Source organism: Diceros bicornis, chromosome 2, assembly GCF_020826845.1.
Source record: "Diceros bicornis minor isolate mBicDic1 chromosome 2, mDicBic1.mat.cur, whole genome shotgun sequence".
Taxonomy (NCBI): Eukaryota; Metazoa; Chordata; class Mammalia; order Perissodactyla; family Rhinocerotidae; genus Diceros; species Diceros bicornis.
This window is the reverse complement of record NC_080741.1, coordinates 66,436,688-66,454,353: the sequence shown is the minus strand read 5'-3', so window position 1 is coordinate 66,454,353 and position 17,666 is coordinate 66,436,688. Positions and strand designations below refer to the sequence as shown.

Sequence of the window (17,666 nt, the reverse complement as noted above, 5' to 3'; positions counted from 1 at the left end):
AAGCCGCACGATCCCAGGACTCGGGACCTGTTTTTGCTGACATTGTAACCCAGGGTAGCAGAGCGAGAAGGCCTCCCGCCTTCAGCATGCTAAACGTGAACCTGGGTCGGGGTGCACCCAGCAGCGCCCGCGGGCAGGGCCGGGCCCAGGAGCGGAGGTCAGGTGCTCGCCCCGCGGGTGCGGCCGCGTCCCCCGGGACCCGGGGCGGGCCGAGCCCAGGGGGACGGTCCGGGGGGCCGGCCGGGCCCGCCTCCTCTCCTCCCCTCGCGCTCCTGCCCCTGCCCGCGCTCAGACCGGCTCCCCCGCCCGGGTTTCCTGGTTAAGATGGCGTCCCCCGTGGCTGCGCAGGCCGGGAAACTTCTGCGACACCTGGCGCTCCGGCCCCGGCTCCTGGCGGCCAGGTCCCAGGTGAGCGGGCCCCGCGGCAGGAGCCGCGGGAAGGGCGCTAGCGGGGCGCCCGCCGGCCCTGGCCCTCCCGGCCCTCCTCCTCTCCTGTCCCCCTCCTGACCCGCGTGCGCGGCTCGGGCGCCCCTCCTCCGGGGAGCACGCGCCGTGCTGCGCCCGGGGCGCCCCCCCGGCCCCCCGCTGGGGTGCGGGCCCGGGGCCCAGGGGGACGGCAGCCCCAGCTGGCCCCGCAGGAGTCGCTGACGTCGGTCGCCTCGGCTCACGCGGACGGCCCCTGGCACTGTACCAGGCGCTGCATGCAAGTTGAGGGAAAGTTCTCCGGACCGGGTTTTGGAGTCCTGAGGTTTTATTATCTGCTTTGCCAGTTCTGCTTTTGAAACGTCTGTATCCCTGAGCGCATTTCTAGGCCACGTGATGAACCTGCCTAGAAACCCATCCCAGACTAGCTGGTAGTAGTAACTCGCCTCCTGGGGTGAACTCTGCAGGCTGCCTGCTGCTTTTGCAGACTTCCGGGGCGCCTGAGTTGGTGAAATGCGAAGGTCAAAGGATTAGAGTGGGAAACCGCCTCCCTTCTTTCAATGAAAAATCAATCCCGTCGCTAAAACGCCTCAGACCATTGGCCCTGTTCGCTTTCTTCTTGTTGATGGAGAATAAAAACCCAGGAGGGCCAGTGGTGGATGCTGAATAGCTGTTAGAACTTGGCCCCCACTAGATTTCACGTTCTGCAGATGGCAAGAGTCGCAGTCGTCAGGAGGCCTTTGGGGGGTTAGGAGTTGATGATAACAGTTGGAGAAATCACTCAACGACTCAACTTCTCCTCCACAGATAATCTCTCTCCACTTTTAAAGAAAGGACAGTGTGGGGCTCAGCTGCATCAGGGCAATGTTCGTGTCCATTTTCCCATTTTTAATTGATAAGAGGCAAATTATCACTCACGCAATTTAGGATATGCATAGTATAGTTTTTAAGAAAATTTTAAAGATAGCTACTAATGATTTTTTGAGTTACTCTGAACTTTGGTTAATTATGACATCTGCGAGGTGTTCTATTTTTTTTTTTTTTTCCCTCCTTTCATTTCCTGGCTTCTCAGTTCTCTGTTTTTGTTAATGTAAATTTAAAAGGTGCTAATACTTTTTACTGTAATATCCTTAATAGGCACTTGACAGTATGGTGGGATAGCAAAAGGAATGGCGGTCTTGTCTAATTAAAATAACTAATAACTATTGTGATAGAGTAAGGAGAATACCTCCAGGTGATCAAGTCCTATTCATTATGTAAGTGTTACAAAAAACAAGAACTGTGGTGCTATGAGTGTAAACTTGAATTGATGAGAAACATGGGGCCCAGGGCAGTGAAAACTCGAGCAAAGGAAGTAATCGTACAGAGAAACCCAGGTGTTTGGCTGAAGTATGATAGGGCTTCTTGGCTAACCAAGAAGTGGGAGCCTGCACACAGCACTGCAGAGAATCTGCTCCAGGATAGATACCCTTGGTTTGGCGAGAAGACTAGGTAAAAGGGCGTTACCTCGCTCCATCTGGTAACCTTGACTTACATAGTTGTGGATGATGTGCTATCCTGTAAACAAGGCTTAGAAGAGGAGAATATTTTTTAAAGTTGGAAATAGTATACAGTGTCCAAGAACTGGAAATGGGCATTAGCCAGCATCTAGTCCAACCAGCTCATTTCACAGGTAGAAAAATTGAAGTCTAAAGAATTTCAATGCCTTGCTCAAGGTTATAGAGAGAGGTTGTGGCAGAGCTGATTCCAGAATAAAGGTTTACTTTTAAATTTCCATCACATTAGGCTATTGCCCGTGATTTCCTCATGAAAATACATTATGTCAGCATGTGAGTTAGTCTGCATACCAGTAGTAATTATGTAACATCCAAGTCTCTTAGCATTACTGACACATTTTAATTTTTTCTTTATAAACATCTTAGAATTGGCAATAAAAATGGTGAGTATTGCTGGTGACTTGTAAGGAACTTTATTTTCAGATTCTTGGGTGCTTCTTAGTTATCTGCTCCAGCTAAGTCTGCTTTGATATTGTGACTACCTAGCTTCTTGCCCATGGCAGACATTACAATTGAACATGACCCACTTTTTCCACCAGACTTGAGAATACTCACCAGGTGTCTCAGAAATCTGTTGCCTCTCTTGGCCCAGACCTACTGTGTACCATGCCTTGTGCAAAACTGTTGGCTGTACAGAGATAAAAGACCCAGTGTCTGCTTTGAGAAGTAACTTTAACCACTATCACAAAGATACATAGAGTGACACTTTATCTGCCCCCTTTCCAAGGTTAAATTTAAAATCATTTGACACATATTCCTCATGCTTAATGTCATTGAAGTTTTTTATTTTCTCTGCTCTTGGTTTGACTATTTTGACTTTTGATTGGTGTTAGAGTCTCAAAGGGTCCCTTTATCCATTTCTTATTTTACATATATTTTTTATTCCGCCCATGCCATCTGGCAGGACTGTTCTAGACGCTGAGATTTGGGGTTGGTGAACAAGACAGGCAGAATCCTTCGCCACATGATAGTTTATTTTAATGAGGGTGGGGGAGGGCTAGACTGTACATGTATAGACTGATCAAGATGATTTCAGCCAGTGACAAATGCTATGAAGAAAATAAAAAAGAGTCATGGGATGGAGAATGAACAACTTAGCTAAGAGAGTGGGTGTAGATTAGGTGACCAAGGAAGACCAATTTGACAAGGTGGTTTTTTTGTTTTGGTTTAATTTGTTTATTACAATATAACATACGTAATAAAAATGTACATATTATAAGTGAAGAGTTTGGTGAATTTTCACAAACAGAGCATGCCCAGGTACCAGATCCAGATCCAGAAACTAATCATTTAGCAGCAACCCAGAGGGCCCCGTGGTGTTCCTTCCTGTCACTACCTCCACCCTGAAAAGGGTAACAAGTCCCCTGACTTATACCACCATACACTGGTTTTATTCCTTTTTGTACTTTATGTAAGTGGAGTTACACAACCTGCACTCACATACTGAACATGTTTATGAGATTCTGGAGGTGACTTTCTGACATTTAAGCTGAGACCTGAGTAATGAAAAGTAGCCAGCCAGTTGAGACTCTGGGGAAGAGCAGACAGCATTTGCAAAGGCCCTGAGGTAGGAATGAGCTCAGTATGTCCAGGCAGTTAAAGAGGGGGAAAGTGGTAGAAGATGAGGTCTGAGGGGTAGGCAGGGGCCAGATCATGTGGGAACTTGCAGGGTCTGATAAGGAGCTTTTAAGAGCTTAGAGTGGTTAAGTGACTTGCCCAAGGTTATTCAGGTAGTAAAAAACAGCTAGGTCTGAATCCCAGTCCTGGCTGTCAAAGACCAGACATTTAATTACTGTATTGGTGCACTCTTTTATAAACCTAGGCTGGCTTTGAAACTTTTAGGGGGAATGTTGTTCAGTGAATTCAGCACTCTCGTAAAGGCCTAACCATTGTTAGATAACTCTTCACAGACCCAGATCCTGGCTGACGGGCCATCTTGCCATGTCCAGATAGTGAGCCAGGAGAATAGGGTGCTGTGGTACAGGGCAGTGTAATACAGCAGGTCACAGCCGTGGTGAGCACAGAGATGAGCCCATCCCATCCCTTATGTCTTAGGGGAAATCTTGGCTGAGGGCACTAAGTTTAAACGCCCCGGATAGCAATTCTGAGCATGGGATTGTTGCCTTGTAGGACATTTGCCCTCATAATGGCTGGGTGACCTTCACGGAGCTGTTCTGTTGTAAGAGAAGTGTAGACATTGTGGGAAGCTCTGCCTCTCAGGCCCCAGCTTTAGAATCCTTGTTGTGTGGTTCTCCGTGAAGCCCAGGGCTTCAGTCCCTGAACTTGGAGAGGAATGTGTATTGTTGAAGGAAACTGCTTACACCCATGCCCCTGCTGTCGTGGACTTCAAAACAGATGGCTCCAGCCTAATTTTCTGCTCTTTCCGGAAGTGGGAGGAGAAAGATGGATGCGGGGCTCTTAGAAGTGAAGGACTAGAGGTTATGTGCAAGTTCTTATCAGCTAAATGAGGCTGTGGAGGCAGCTCTGGAAGTTGTGACTTACCTTATCTGCCTTCTTGCCTAGGAGAATAAATATCGGACTTTTTTTTCTTTTTAAGTGAAGTACAGCTGCAATTTCTACTATTAGAAAAGGAAATTTCTCTCAAATAATTTAGATGCTAAACTATTGACCTTCATGTGGGGAAGACCTTTAAGTGATAGCTCCTGTGCCAAATTGCTTTGTTTACTGTAAATGAAACATTTCTTTTATGGGTGAGCGATGGAGCGCACAGACCCCTCCGCGTGCGAACTTTGCTGCCCTTGTACCCTGGCCCAGTTCTGCAGGCACAACATCCAGGAAGTCATGGAAATATCTCGTATTTTGGAGAGGAAAAGAAATTACCTAAGTAACCTTGGATCGTTTGTCCTTCAACTCTCTTTACTACTCAATCTGGAATTGTCACTTGATACATTGCTTTCTGTTACTTGATGGAAACATTTTGCCTGAAGAACTTGAGACATTTGTACACATTTGATCAAATGATAAAATCAATTTACTAATGAAATTTTAGGGGAGGCCGTTCCGGGTCGAGTGGAGGGCATGCAGAGGCAGAGGGGAGAGAGAACCTGGGGAGATTAGGGGAGTCATTGTGAACAGTTTGGTGTGGAGAAGAGAGAGGCAGGTGATCCACAGGAGAAGTTGAGGAATGATAATCTTCTAGGCAATGAGGAAGGAGGGACAGGGCCGTAGAAAGTGCCGGAACCCGGCATGGCGTAGAACTACATAACTAAAAATCAAGCAAGTGTTGTTCATTTGGAAAATAATTTCTGAGCACTTAAAAGTCTATGCCCAATGCTATTCATTGTAAGCTCCCCGAAGGCAGAGACTATATAGATTTAGTTCTTCACTGTAAACCCTGTGCTTACGAGAATGCTGGGCGTGTAGATGCACTTAATAAATGAGTGAATGCAGAAAGAAGCCCCTACCCTCAGGGGCCTCATAGGCTAGTGGCAAAATTGGCGTGTAAACCAATAATGATGTTATAGCACTGTGAGTACTGCTGTAGAGCTGTGTTCTTAGTCTTCTGAGATACTGTGCTTGTTCCTGCACCGGGGCACTTGTGTTCCCTCTGCCTGAAACACTGTTCCCTCTGATCGCATGCCTTGTTCTCACCCTTCATTCAGCTCTCTGATTCCATGTTAAGTCTTCAGACAGGCCTTTCCCTAATTATCTTGCCTGACTGCCCCCCTCTCTGCCAGGATTATTCTCTATCCCTTACCTGCTTTATTGTACTTTATAACACTTACCCTTACCTGGTGGTTTATTATGTGTTCTTTTGTTCGTTTCTTTATTGTCTGGCTTCCACAAATGTAAGAAAATAAGCTCTGTGAGGGCAATGATTTTTCTTATGTTCTTTCCCTAGCTGGCCTGACTAGGTGTTCAGTAAGCTTTGTGGTCTGAATGCATGAGTGGGGTACACAGAGAGGAGAGGCAAGTCAGTGACAGAAGTTGAGGGATGATGCAGATAATTGAGACAGGCGAGGAAGGAAGGGTCTGTAGAAAGTCTAGTTGTGAAAGGGCTTTCATAATAATAGGACTGTTCATTTCATATGTGATAGACCCTGTGCAAAGTGATTTCTGCACAGTATTTCTTTAACCCTTACAACATCACTGCAAGGAAGATTGTACTCTTTTCGTGTTTCAGTTACCGGAACGGAGGCATAGAGAGGTTACCTAGTAAACTGCTTAAAATCTCAGTGCCAGGGAGTCACCTGCCTGATGCTGATAAGCTACTTATGCTGTTAAAACATTAAGCTGTATTGTCAGAGGTTCCTGTGTGGGCCGAACCGTCCAGTGAGACTGACTGCTTACCTTTCTCCATGTCTGCCCCTGAGTGACTAGCACCTTTGGTCATTTGGGCTTCTGCTGATCCTGCTGTACTAACCAACACTGCACAGCTGTTGTGTGGGCTCTTATCTGACTCCCTCCTCCCCTGCTTTCAGGGTCTGGGAAACAGAGTAGCAGAGGAGAAAGGGGAATGAGCTCTGGGTTCAAATAGAACTAAATTCATATTCTGGGTCTGACAGGTCTTGCTTTGCCAAGTATTGAACTTGACTGGAAGGGGATAGTTTTTTGTTTTATTTATTGTTTATTGTTTTCTGAAAGGGGATAGTTCTCACAGATGGTTATAAACATTAAATAAGATGATATGTAAGAAATTGAACATTATGATTAAATGGTGGGCTCCAAATGATTATTTCTCTTGCAGTGAATTTGAAGCTAAATTTCCTTGCATTTTTTTTAGGCTTTGTTAAGCTAGAGTAATTTCCTTTCCCATATTCAATAAACATTTATTGTTTGCTGCCGTCTCAGGGTTAGGCACTGGCTTCGTCTTTCCATGTGTTTTGTTTCACTTAATCCTGGCAACAACCACATGAGACAGAGATGATTATCCCCAGTTGACATCTGGGGAACTTGAGGCTCAGACAGTTCAAAGCCTGCCTCCTGGGCCCTGTTATCTTCATTATTCCACTGATGGGGTGAAGGTTTGGTGGCGGTGGGAAGAGTCACGTAGGAAGCTTAGTTGCATCATCCTGGATGTTACTCGTTTCAGAAATGTTTGCACGTGTTGGTGTTGACTTAATAGTGATGGCTTCTGGACCTCATGTGCGTCAAAGATTTGAGGTGTGGGGACAGCTGAAGAATAGATTGTAGTCACAACATGTACCAAATGGCAGCTGGCCCATGCCCTTCACTGTCTGCCCAGTGCAAGCGCTGCCTTCTGGGGTTCAGGACTGCTGGAGAAATTGTGAAATTGCATTACCTTTGCAGGGTCAACTTTGGGGGATGGTAATGGAGGATAGTTGCCTGGTGTTCTGAGTTCAGACTTTGATCAGTGAGCTGATTATATGGCTAGCTTTTGCCCCTTTCTAGAAATGATTCCAAAAGAATAGCACATAGGCAGTAGCCATGAAGGCATAGATCTCTAAAATTTACCTCTAAAATTTATTTTTAAATTGGAGGGATTTGGTATAATGTGTGAATTGATGTTGAAGATGTGGCAAAGCACGAGGAATAGGTCTGTGTCCTGGTCTGGGTCTGGGTCCTGGGAGTGGAGGTGGGAGGGGTCTGGCATCACCTTTTCTACCCCTCTCCATTTCTCCACATGCTTGCCCCATTTCCATTTCTGGGCTGTCTCGGCCCCAGGGTTGTGACTTGCAGGCACCAAGGAAGTTCAGGAAGGCTGCTTGTGGAGTTTGAGTTGGGGGATCAGTGAGAGATGGGACTGGACACATAAGCAGGGGCACAATTCTGCTGATCCCTGTGAGTCTGGTGATGGAGTTAAGGTTTGTTCTTTAGGGCGATGGGGAGCCACTGAAGGGTTTTAGACAGTGGGGTGGCAGAGCAGTTTTATGCTTTAGAGTTCTCTTTCTGGTTATCGTGTGGAGAGGGTTAGAGGAATGCAAGAATGGGGACCCTTTGGGCGACTGTTGCACTGACTCGGTGCTGTTAGTAATTATACCAGGATAAGAGGCATAAGCCAGGACTGGGATCAAACTGCCTGGGTTTAAATCTTGCCTTCAACATGATTATCTTCATGATCTGTGACAATTACTTATGTATTTTATGACAAGACTCACTGTTCTTCTTTTTCACATTTCAACATCTCTGAAAACTGAGTGTGTTTGTATACTTGTGTTATAGATTGATTGACAGGTTTTTTTTTTCCCTCCAATGGTATACAAAATAGGAGAAGATGGGGGCTTGGACCAAAATTAGGGTGGTTGTGTAATTTATCGCCCAAATTGGGATAGTTTTGAGAGTGAATGTGAGCACTGTGAATAGTTACATCAGGACAACAGTGTAGCAGAAACCAAGACTGTGCAATAAATAGTCACCCTAACTAAAATGGACTAAATGGTGACAGTGGGGATAGGAGAGAAAGATTGATGTTATTAAGGAAATAGACTGGACAGGACTCATGATTTCTCTGCTGGGTCCCCTCAACTGGCTTCTCCTGTCCTCTGCCATACAGCAAAAAGGTGATGAAAAGCTGTTTATCGTCCCTGAGCGGAGAGGGTGTGAGGACCTCTGGTTATAAATATCCCTGCTTATCTTTGCTCATGGAACATGTACTCTGTCCCTATGCCCAAGTATTCTCTGGGCATGTTGTTATGCCCTCAGAAAAAGAACAGGCAAATAAAAGAAGAGAAATAGAAAGACCCATAAATGTGCTAGGCTTACAAAGCACAGATTTCTAATCCTGAGGGTAGTGAGGAGCTTTCCTGTGCCCCAAGCCTACCTTATCTGACGTTACAGGCATTCTGGGCCCTGTTGGGATGATAGTCTGGCTTAGGTACTGTATTTCCTTCCACGCTTTCAGTCTTGTGTGGATGATACAGTTGCTTACGAAGCCTTCTTTAGTTGAAAGACAGAGACCTACTTGGACTTATCGCAAGAAAAAATAAGGTTTATTGAAAGGGACATGCACTAGAACTCAAGACTAATCTTCCTTGGTGTTGGCTCCTTCTGTGCCTTTTCTGCTTTGTTAACTGGTCTCTTACTCATGGTGACATCTCTTTATAACTTCTTGCACGTGACTCTGATTATCCATTCCCGTGCCCACTCTAGCCCCCTGCCCTCAACACATCATCCAGCTTCTGTCTCCCAGAATGTTCTAGTTGTAGTAAAAGGAAAATCTCATCGTAGTGCATCCTTTTGCACTCAGGTTTGGGTTACTGGTCAACTAGAAGATTGGCTGGTTTTGTGTAAGGTGTCTACCTCCGTTCTCCTGCCTGTGGCTGAGGTGGGGAGGTCTTGGTGAGGAGCATGGTCCCTGGGTAGCAGGACTCTGGGTGCAGTGTTGGTGGGGGGCCTGATGCATTGAGAGCACCATTATATTTTTTCTCCTTTATGAACTGCGGCTAACCTGTCTTCTTTTCTCCAAGTTCACATGTCCCTGGTTGCTTTGTTTCCTTTTTCACATTCCCAGATTTCTGAAGATTCTCTTACTTTTCTGGTCTGAGCTGGACTAATTTACCAGAGTTTAAGGTGATAGCAGTGAGCCCTGTTTTAGACCGTTTTCTTATGATCATAATGAAAAGTAATTCTCAGGAGAGAATTATTAAGTGGGAGAATGGGGTCTCATGGGAAGTTAGCGCATCCGTCCGAATAGCCAAGTGAATGTTTCCAAGATAAGTATAGACAATGGGCTTCGTAGAGGCCTGGAACACTTCCTCAGCTTTGCTTGGAACAATATTCTGTGTTGAAATAACCTAGCGTCTCTTGGTTCACCTCTGCTTTATGCTGCCCAAAGAGGATTTGTTTGGGTACTTTTGCCACCGCTCAGTAAGGAGCTGCCTTATTTGGCAGGGCTTCTTTCAAGCCACGTGCAGAGGCTGCTGGCTCCCACATCAGTCCCTGGTGCAGTCAGCAGGGATTAAGTGGGGAGGTTGATTTCACTCAAACCACGAGTAGGAAGCCCATATATTTTAACCTTAAAACTAGTGTTTAGGAGTAAAAGGGAGCACTGTCAATAATTGTGCCAGGATACTAGGCATAGCCTAGGAGTGGAACCACACTGTTGGGTTCAAATCTTGCTTTCAACACTTAGTAGATTTGTGATCTAGTGAAAATCACTTACTTATCTTATGGTAAGGCACACTTTTTTCTTTTTCAGAGTTCAACATCTCTGAAATCTGGGTGTGTTTTACACTTGTGTCATAGATTGATTGGCAGCTTTTCCCCAATGGTACATAGAAGTGGTGCAAAAAAGTTGTTGGTTCTCAGGTTTGGTGAAATTTCCCTGTGCCTCAGTTTCCTCATCTGCAAAATGGGGAAAGTCACAGTACTCCCCTCCCAGAGTGACACTGAGGATTAAGTGAGCTCATGCAGGCCATCTTAGCACTGTGCCCTAAATGATCAATAAATATCAAATATTGGTTTTGGTGTTATTATCACTAACTGTAAACAGAAAGCTTTTATTTTCATAAAAAGCTTCCTTCGATGTTTTCCCTGCCTTCCTCCTAAAACCCCTCAACGCCGTGGCTTGCAAGGGAGGTGAGCAATGTAAGCGCAGAGTAGGGAATCAGAAAAGTCAAGGTGGGGAAATGACAGGAAGGAGAGAGAGGCTCCCTGTAGAGCCTTGTATGCACTCTGGAGTGGAGGAATAAAGTGAAATCTCTTGGGTAAAGGACTTTCTTGCACTCAGCATCGATTGGGAGTGGAGACCAGCGTTTTAGCTTTATCAGAAAATATTACAGTTTTCCTCTTATCAATGGAGATCTTGTCACATTTTTATAAGGAAACTATCTTTATCTGTTGCTCGATGTCACCTTCTTTTGCTCGTGCACTCCTAATTGCTGTCGAGATGGTGTGTTACAACCGCCAGGACTTTGAAGGACTTATTTGGGTTAACTTACCTTTGAAAAGAAGTGGAGGAAAACCACATTTATTATGCATTCTCATTCCAGCCTCAGGGCTTACGTAGGCCTTTAATAAGTAATATAAAGAAAGCTGAGTTATTAATTATTTTTGATTAAGGGAATAAACCATTAATGGCGAGTGTTTCTTTGTTAAGATTCAGACCTCTTTTTAAAGTGATGTATCATTAAAATTGAAAACCAACAATAAAGGGAAAAGAAAAATGAATTTTTCAGTTTTCAACTTTTTTATAATTAGCATGAAAAAATAAATGTGCTATTTGGCTAATTAGAAAAACTAGATAAATTTTGAGATGGTGAAGTTATAAACAGATTATCCTCACTAAATTAAAAATGATGAAGGATTAAATGGCTGAGTGGTGAGGCAGTTTGAAATGAACAGTCCTATTATTATTATTTGAAATAGAGGCGGAAGTCTTGTGACTGGTCCTTGGGAAGGCTGAGCCTATGGGTGTCGATGCTGCCGCCAATTCCGATGTGTGGGTTTTCCACATCACCAAGCAATTCTCTGACGCCAGCTGGGTGTCCTACAATTCAACTCAATTCTGACACTGTGTACTTGGAGATAGCGTCAGATCCCACAAATCAAGGGCTCAGTCCTCCAGGCTTGCCCCCCGCCTCCCTTCAGATGCCAGTCACAAGCCCAGGTTGTCATCTTGGCTTCTGACCAACCAGCTGTGTATAGGAGGTTCCCACGAGCCCCTCCTTGGGTTTGATTAATTGGCTAGAGGGCTCACAGAACTAAGAGAAACATTTTACTTACTAGATTATTGGTTTAGTATAAAAGAATATAACTCAGGAACAGCCAGATGGAAGAGATGCCTAGAGCAAGGTATGGGGAAGGGCGTGGAGCTTCCAGGCTCTCTGAGTGCACCACTCTTCTGGCATCTCCATGTGGTCATCAGCCTGGAAGCTCTCTGAGCTCTGTCCTTTTGGCTTTTTATGGAGGCTTCATTATGTAGGCGTGATTGATTAGATCATTCTCCATTGGTGACTGAACTCCATCTCCAGCCCATCTCCCCTTCCTGGAGGTCAGGGGGTGGGGCTGAAAGTTCCAACCCTGTAGCACATGGTTGGTTCCCCTGGCAACCAGCCCCCATCCATAGCTGCTTTCCAAAAGTTGCCTCATTAACATAAAAAGACACCTTTATCACTGTCGTCACTTAAGAAGTTCCAAAGGTTTTAGGAGCTCTGTGCCAGAAACGGGGACGAGACCTAATACATATTTCTTCTTATAAACCACAGTATCACAGGATGCTTTTAGGATTGGAGTACCAAATCCAAAACTCCTAGCAGGGCATGTTGTGAGTGTAATGGATGCTTTATTTTCTGTTTGATAGAAGTTTATGGTGAGGCTTTTATGAGTGGTATAAAACAGATTTTATAACTGTATTTTATATCAAATATAATTTTAATGTGGGGGAAGACTTAACAGAGTTAAACTTTAGATCAAGATGAGAGAAAAGTATGAAATTTCCTTTTCCATTAAAGGGCCCCAAGTGAGTACGGCATTTCATTTCTCTTAATATGGGCAGTATATCAGTAATGTTGTGTTTCCAGTAATCCATGAGTATACAGTGTTCCTTTCTTGAAGATATTTTGCTCTGTACTATACAATGAATCTATTTTCCCCCAACATACTTCAAAGTCTTTTTAATAAGTCAGAAAAGAATCCCTTTCCTGGAACTTTGAAGTTTTAAATAAGCAACATTGTCATAATTTAAGTGAAATTAATTATGACTGCAAAGCAGTGTTTTGTGATCGTGTTTTGGGCTGTTGAGGGAAGTAGCGGATGAACTGTTTTTTTGATTTCAAGTTTGGACCAGCAAATGCCTTTCATGTCTCTGAAACCTTGGTTTTGCTTTTCAAAGCTTCTAAAGGTACTAAAAATATGAATGTATATATTTTCTATTTTAAATTATTATTTTTTATTGTGGTAAAACACATATAACATAAAATTTACCATTTAACCATTTTTAAGTGTATGTTTTTTGTGGCCGTAAGTACATTTACACTGTTGTGCAACCATGACTACTATCCATCTCCAGAACTTTTTCATCTTCCACAACTGAAACTTTGTACCCATTAAACACTAACTCCCCCTCCCTTTCCCCTAGCCCCTGGAGCTACCATTCTACTTTCTGTCTCTATGAATTTGACTATTCTAGGAACCTCATCTAAGAGGAATCATGCAATATTTGTCCTTTGTGACTGGCTTATTTCACTTAGCATAATGGGGGAGTTTCATCCATATTGTAATGTGTCAATTTCCTTCCTTTTTAAGGCTCTGTAATACTCCATTGTATGTATATATAGCATTTTGTTTATCCATTCATTTATCAATAGATATTTGGGTTGCTTCTACCTTCTGGCTACTGTGAATAATGCTGCTGTGAACATGGGTGTGAAATGAATATGTATTTTATGTTCACCTGAGTAGAAATGTTGTCTGTTGTAGAGTTTGGGCTACATTTTCTGTTTCCCATGTCTGGTTAAAATGTCTGTTAAGAGTACTTTTCCTGTTAATATTCTATTAATTATTCATATTCATTTATTCCTCCAGTGGATATTGGTAAATGCAAAACAGGTGCACTATTAGGCCCAGTAGACAGTGGGTTGGTAGGAAGCCTGTGTATATGAGACAGTTGCTGCCTTTAAGGAACTTGCAGTCTAGTCTGGTAGAGACCATCGAGAAATGGGCAATTATAGTGAGATGTGTTTGGGGCTCTCTGGGAATACAGCTGTATCATTTCTCTCGGACTCACCTACACAGTGGCTGTTAATAGTGTCTGTTTGGATAACCTGACATTGGGTACATGTAGAGATAGACACCTGACATTTATCAAGCACATTCTCTGGGCCAAGCCTGGTGCTGTGCACTTGAAGAGGATTATCTCATTGAGTCTTCATGGTGACCCTAGGAGGTAGGCATTCTTATTGGTGTTGCTAAGCCCATTTTAAAGAGGAGCAAGCTGTGGTTCAGAGACTTGAAACAACCTCCCTGTTGTCTCAGCTGTTGTCCTGCATGCCTCCTCAGGATGCCACTCGCATTGGTCTGTTCAGTTGTGCCTGTTATGGGTTGAATTGTTTCCCTTTCAAAATTCATTCATTGAAGGCCTAACCCCCAGAATGTGACTTTATTTGGAGATAGGATCGTTACAGAGATAATCAAGTTAAAATGAGGTCATTAGGGTGGGCCCTAATCCAATATGACTGGTGTCCTTATAAAGAGGGAAAATTTAGACTCAGAAATGCATACAGGGACAACACCATCTAAACATGAAGAAGGAAATCAGGGTGATGCTTCTACAAGCCATGGAATGCTAGAGATTGCCAGCATACCAAGAGAAGCTAGGTGAGAAGCATGGAGCAGATTCTCCCTCACAGCCTCACAAGGAACCAATGCTTATGACACCTTGATCTCAGACTTCTGGCCTCCAGAACTAGGGGATAATAAATTTCTCTTGTGGAAGCCACCCAGTCTGTGGTACTTTGTTATGGCAGCCCTAGGAAATGAATACAGTGCCCCTGGGTGTTGTGCAGTGTGCAGGCTGCTTGGCTCATCTTGAGCTTTTCCATCCAGACGCTTTTGGAGTCTCTGGGCTTATCCTAGAGAGATGCACATCTTCTTTCATAGATGTTTGGAAAGCTAGCTCGTGAACCACGACCATGAGTTGTCTTGCTTTATGCTTCATATACTTGTTTTTGAACCAAAACATTGTTTCCCACTACCTTGTTCACCAGTGTTGGATTTGAGAAGCTCGGACCATTTCTGAAAGTGAAATCAATTTAGACGAAGAGGAGTTGCACTTGAGAAGAATATTCCAAGGATTGGGGCACAGGCTCTGATGCCACTTCCCAAATAGGAGTTCTAGAAATATTTTGAACAGTAGCAGGAAATTGGAATAAATACAGAGCCTTACTTATTCAGATGTGTCAATTCTGGTATTTTTCATTTTGCTTAAATAAAAAAAAAACAGCAAACCTCATTATTTTTTGATCTCAGCCAGTTCTTTACCGTTCGCTTTATTCAGACAGCTCAACCAAGGTTAAACAAAAAAACTACATTTTAAAACTTGTGTTACAGGCCTTTTAAAAAGCAGTTATGTAACTTAATCCAACTGATTTTGTAATCAGAAGCTTAACACCGAGCACTGTTTTTCTTCAGTAGTATAAAGTTGAAATTTAAGAATAATCAGCATGTAATCAAAATCTGATTATAAATGAACAATAATGAACATAAAAATGAAATCAATTCTGAGGGTTATAATGAAGGAAAAAAGAAATAATAGCAGTAGTTGAAAAAGGAGAGTAATGAAAAGAGGGGTATGGTTATGCTAATAGGCTAATAGTGGATGAAAATCAGCCAGCAGTGATGTTCCATGGAATTCTCTAAGAATTTTGGGGAGAATGGAGAAACACACATAAGAGAGTAAAAATCTACGTACTTGTATAGATTTACTGCCATAGATGAAGTCATCTGGGAAAAGTCATAGGGGGTTTTTAGGAATAAGTCACATCTCGGTTCTTGGTGCCGACTGTTGGCCCAGAGAGAAAAGGTTCAGTTGTGTCTTTTTCTGGCCCACTGACCAACTGTGTGGCTTTAGGTCAGACATTCAACTTCTGAGACTCAATTTTCTCGTTAAACTGTTTAACATTTATTGTACATTGCTTATGTACCAGGAATTGTGCTATGTGCTAGATACATACACAACTTTGCAAAATGGCTACTAAAACAATGCTTCCCAGAGTGTGGGGTGCCTACCACTACACAGGACTTGAGATCATACAGGGATGTAGCACCAGATACCAATGAATCACATAGTGAGGAAGTTTCTTTTAAATATCTTTGAAACCTTAAGATTTTTGTCAAGGAGAACTTTTTGGTTTTGTTAGTATGCTTTTAAGATCTTCAGCTCAGGAATTTTACCTGGACTAGCCAGAGTTGAATCCCTTTTATTTTTAAATTTTATTGATATTACCTTCTACTTATGCAAACAGCATAGGTAGTGATACAAAGTATCCTTTTAAAATAAAGTTCTTTAAGTTAAAACCAGCCACATAGAGAAATTGATAATAGTAGTAGTGTTCTGTGGCTATAGCAAGAATTGTGTGAGTGATTGTCATTTGGGGAACTTTGAACCAGAGTAACCCTTAGATTTCTTAGTTTCTGTTCCCTGGTAGCATATCCTGAGGAAAGAATTAATGTGAAAGTGATTTTTTGGGACGTATTCCCAGAAAAATCGAGAAGGGGTTTAGGGCAGTTGAGCCAGTAGGAGAAGAAGGCTGAGAAGGGTGTGTTATTAAGCTGAGTCTCAGGAGAGTAACTTTGCTTTAGTTCTACAGGGCAGCTTTGGAGACAGTGTATGTAGGTTACACCTCAGAGTTGTCCCCACTATGGGCAAGGGACTTGGGGTATTTATGCACCCTCATCCCTTCCATCGGGATGTAAATTCCCAGGCCCTTCTGGTTCTTCATGCTCAAGGGCAAGTTGGCATCAGCACCCCATGAAAAAGGGCCAGAGGGACTGGCTCTTGGGAGTGAGAGCACTCAAGGAGTCTGTGTGCAAAAATGGTGGAGGAGTCTGAGGCCATGTGGGCGGAGCACTGATAGCATGTGCTGCGAGCCTCTTCCATATTTAAGTGACGTGTAAGCCGCTTACTAGCTTTGTGCCTTGAACAGTTAGTTTAACCCTTAGTGTCTTGATTTCCTCATCTAGGTTAGAGTAGCAGTAGGATTTGTCTCGGGGGGTCTTTGTGCTGTTTAAATATCAATAGTATAGATTTAATATTTTTCTTTTAAATCTACTAACTATTTTTAAAAAATTAAATCCGCATGTAAGCCTCATCCTTAAGCAATAGTATCCATGAAATTATGGGCTTGATAGGTGGTTGATATATATTTTTTTCCTAACATACATGAATAACAAGCACACAGAAGAGAGTCCTGACACAGAGAAAGCACTCATACCAGAACTATTATCTGTTAACTGAAGCATTTCTCGTTTTCTCCTGACACGTGGCTCTGCTGCACTTCTCAGCCTTCTTTGCAGCTGGTGTGGTCATGTGACTGAGCTCTAGACCAGTGGGTGACGAGAAGTGCTGTGGGCCAGTCTAGCTTATGAAGAACTCCTGCATGGTTCCTTTATGCTCTTCGCTTTCCTGTTGACTGAGATGGTGATGACCAAGGTAATATGGAAGGCTTGTGGTCAAGACAGCAGAGCTTCTGTCACCTTGGTCCCTGAGTAACCCCTGTGGAGAACTACCCTACCTACCTGTTCACCCTCCCAGGACTGTGACTTTAGCAAGGACACTTTTGTTGTGTTGAGCCACTTCATGTTTGGGCTTATTTGTTACCATAAATAATCATACATGAACAGATACAGAGCTCAAAAAATGTTGGCTAAATCACACATATGACCTTGAGCGAATCAGTTTACCTTATTTGTAAAATGAGGATAATTAGGGTGACTTCAGGGGTAGATGTGCGAGTCAAAGTAGAGATGAGGAATGCTTGGTGGACAGTGAAGAGCTCCACATAGACAGGGTATTATTATGGTCTTTTGCTCTGTGTCTATGAAGAGGAGGGATCAGGGGATTACGTGCCTTTGCAGCTAAGATTAGAGGGCAATGTTACTTGGCTGCCATTCTCACCTCTGAGATTCCTCTCAAACTTAACCATATTTGCAGGGCTCCTGCTTCCTTGTGACCCTCATTACACTGGGCGTGATGAACTTGAGGGGCAGAAGAAGGCCAACACTTGCCTCAATGTGGTGCATAGACAGCTAGTGGCTCGAAGACTGACT

The 17,666-nt window shown here is 43.5% G+C and overlaps 1 protein-coding gene across 1 annotated transcript in view; it reads left to right on the top strand.

The window, feature by feature from the left end:
- The first annotated feature begins 278 nt into the window (after nt 1–278).
- Nucleotides 279–17,666, top strand: part of SUCLG2 (succinate-CoA ligase GDP-forming subunit beta) — a 252,121-nt gene continuing 234,733 nt past the window's right edge. The window contains exon 1 of the mRNA XM_058562640.1: nt 279–408. Within this exon, the coding sequence (XP_058418623.1) occupies nt 325–408 (84 nt within the window). The 5' untranslated portion in view covers nt 279–324. The remainder of the gene's footprint in view (nt 409–17,666) is intronic.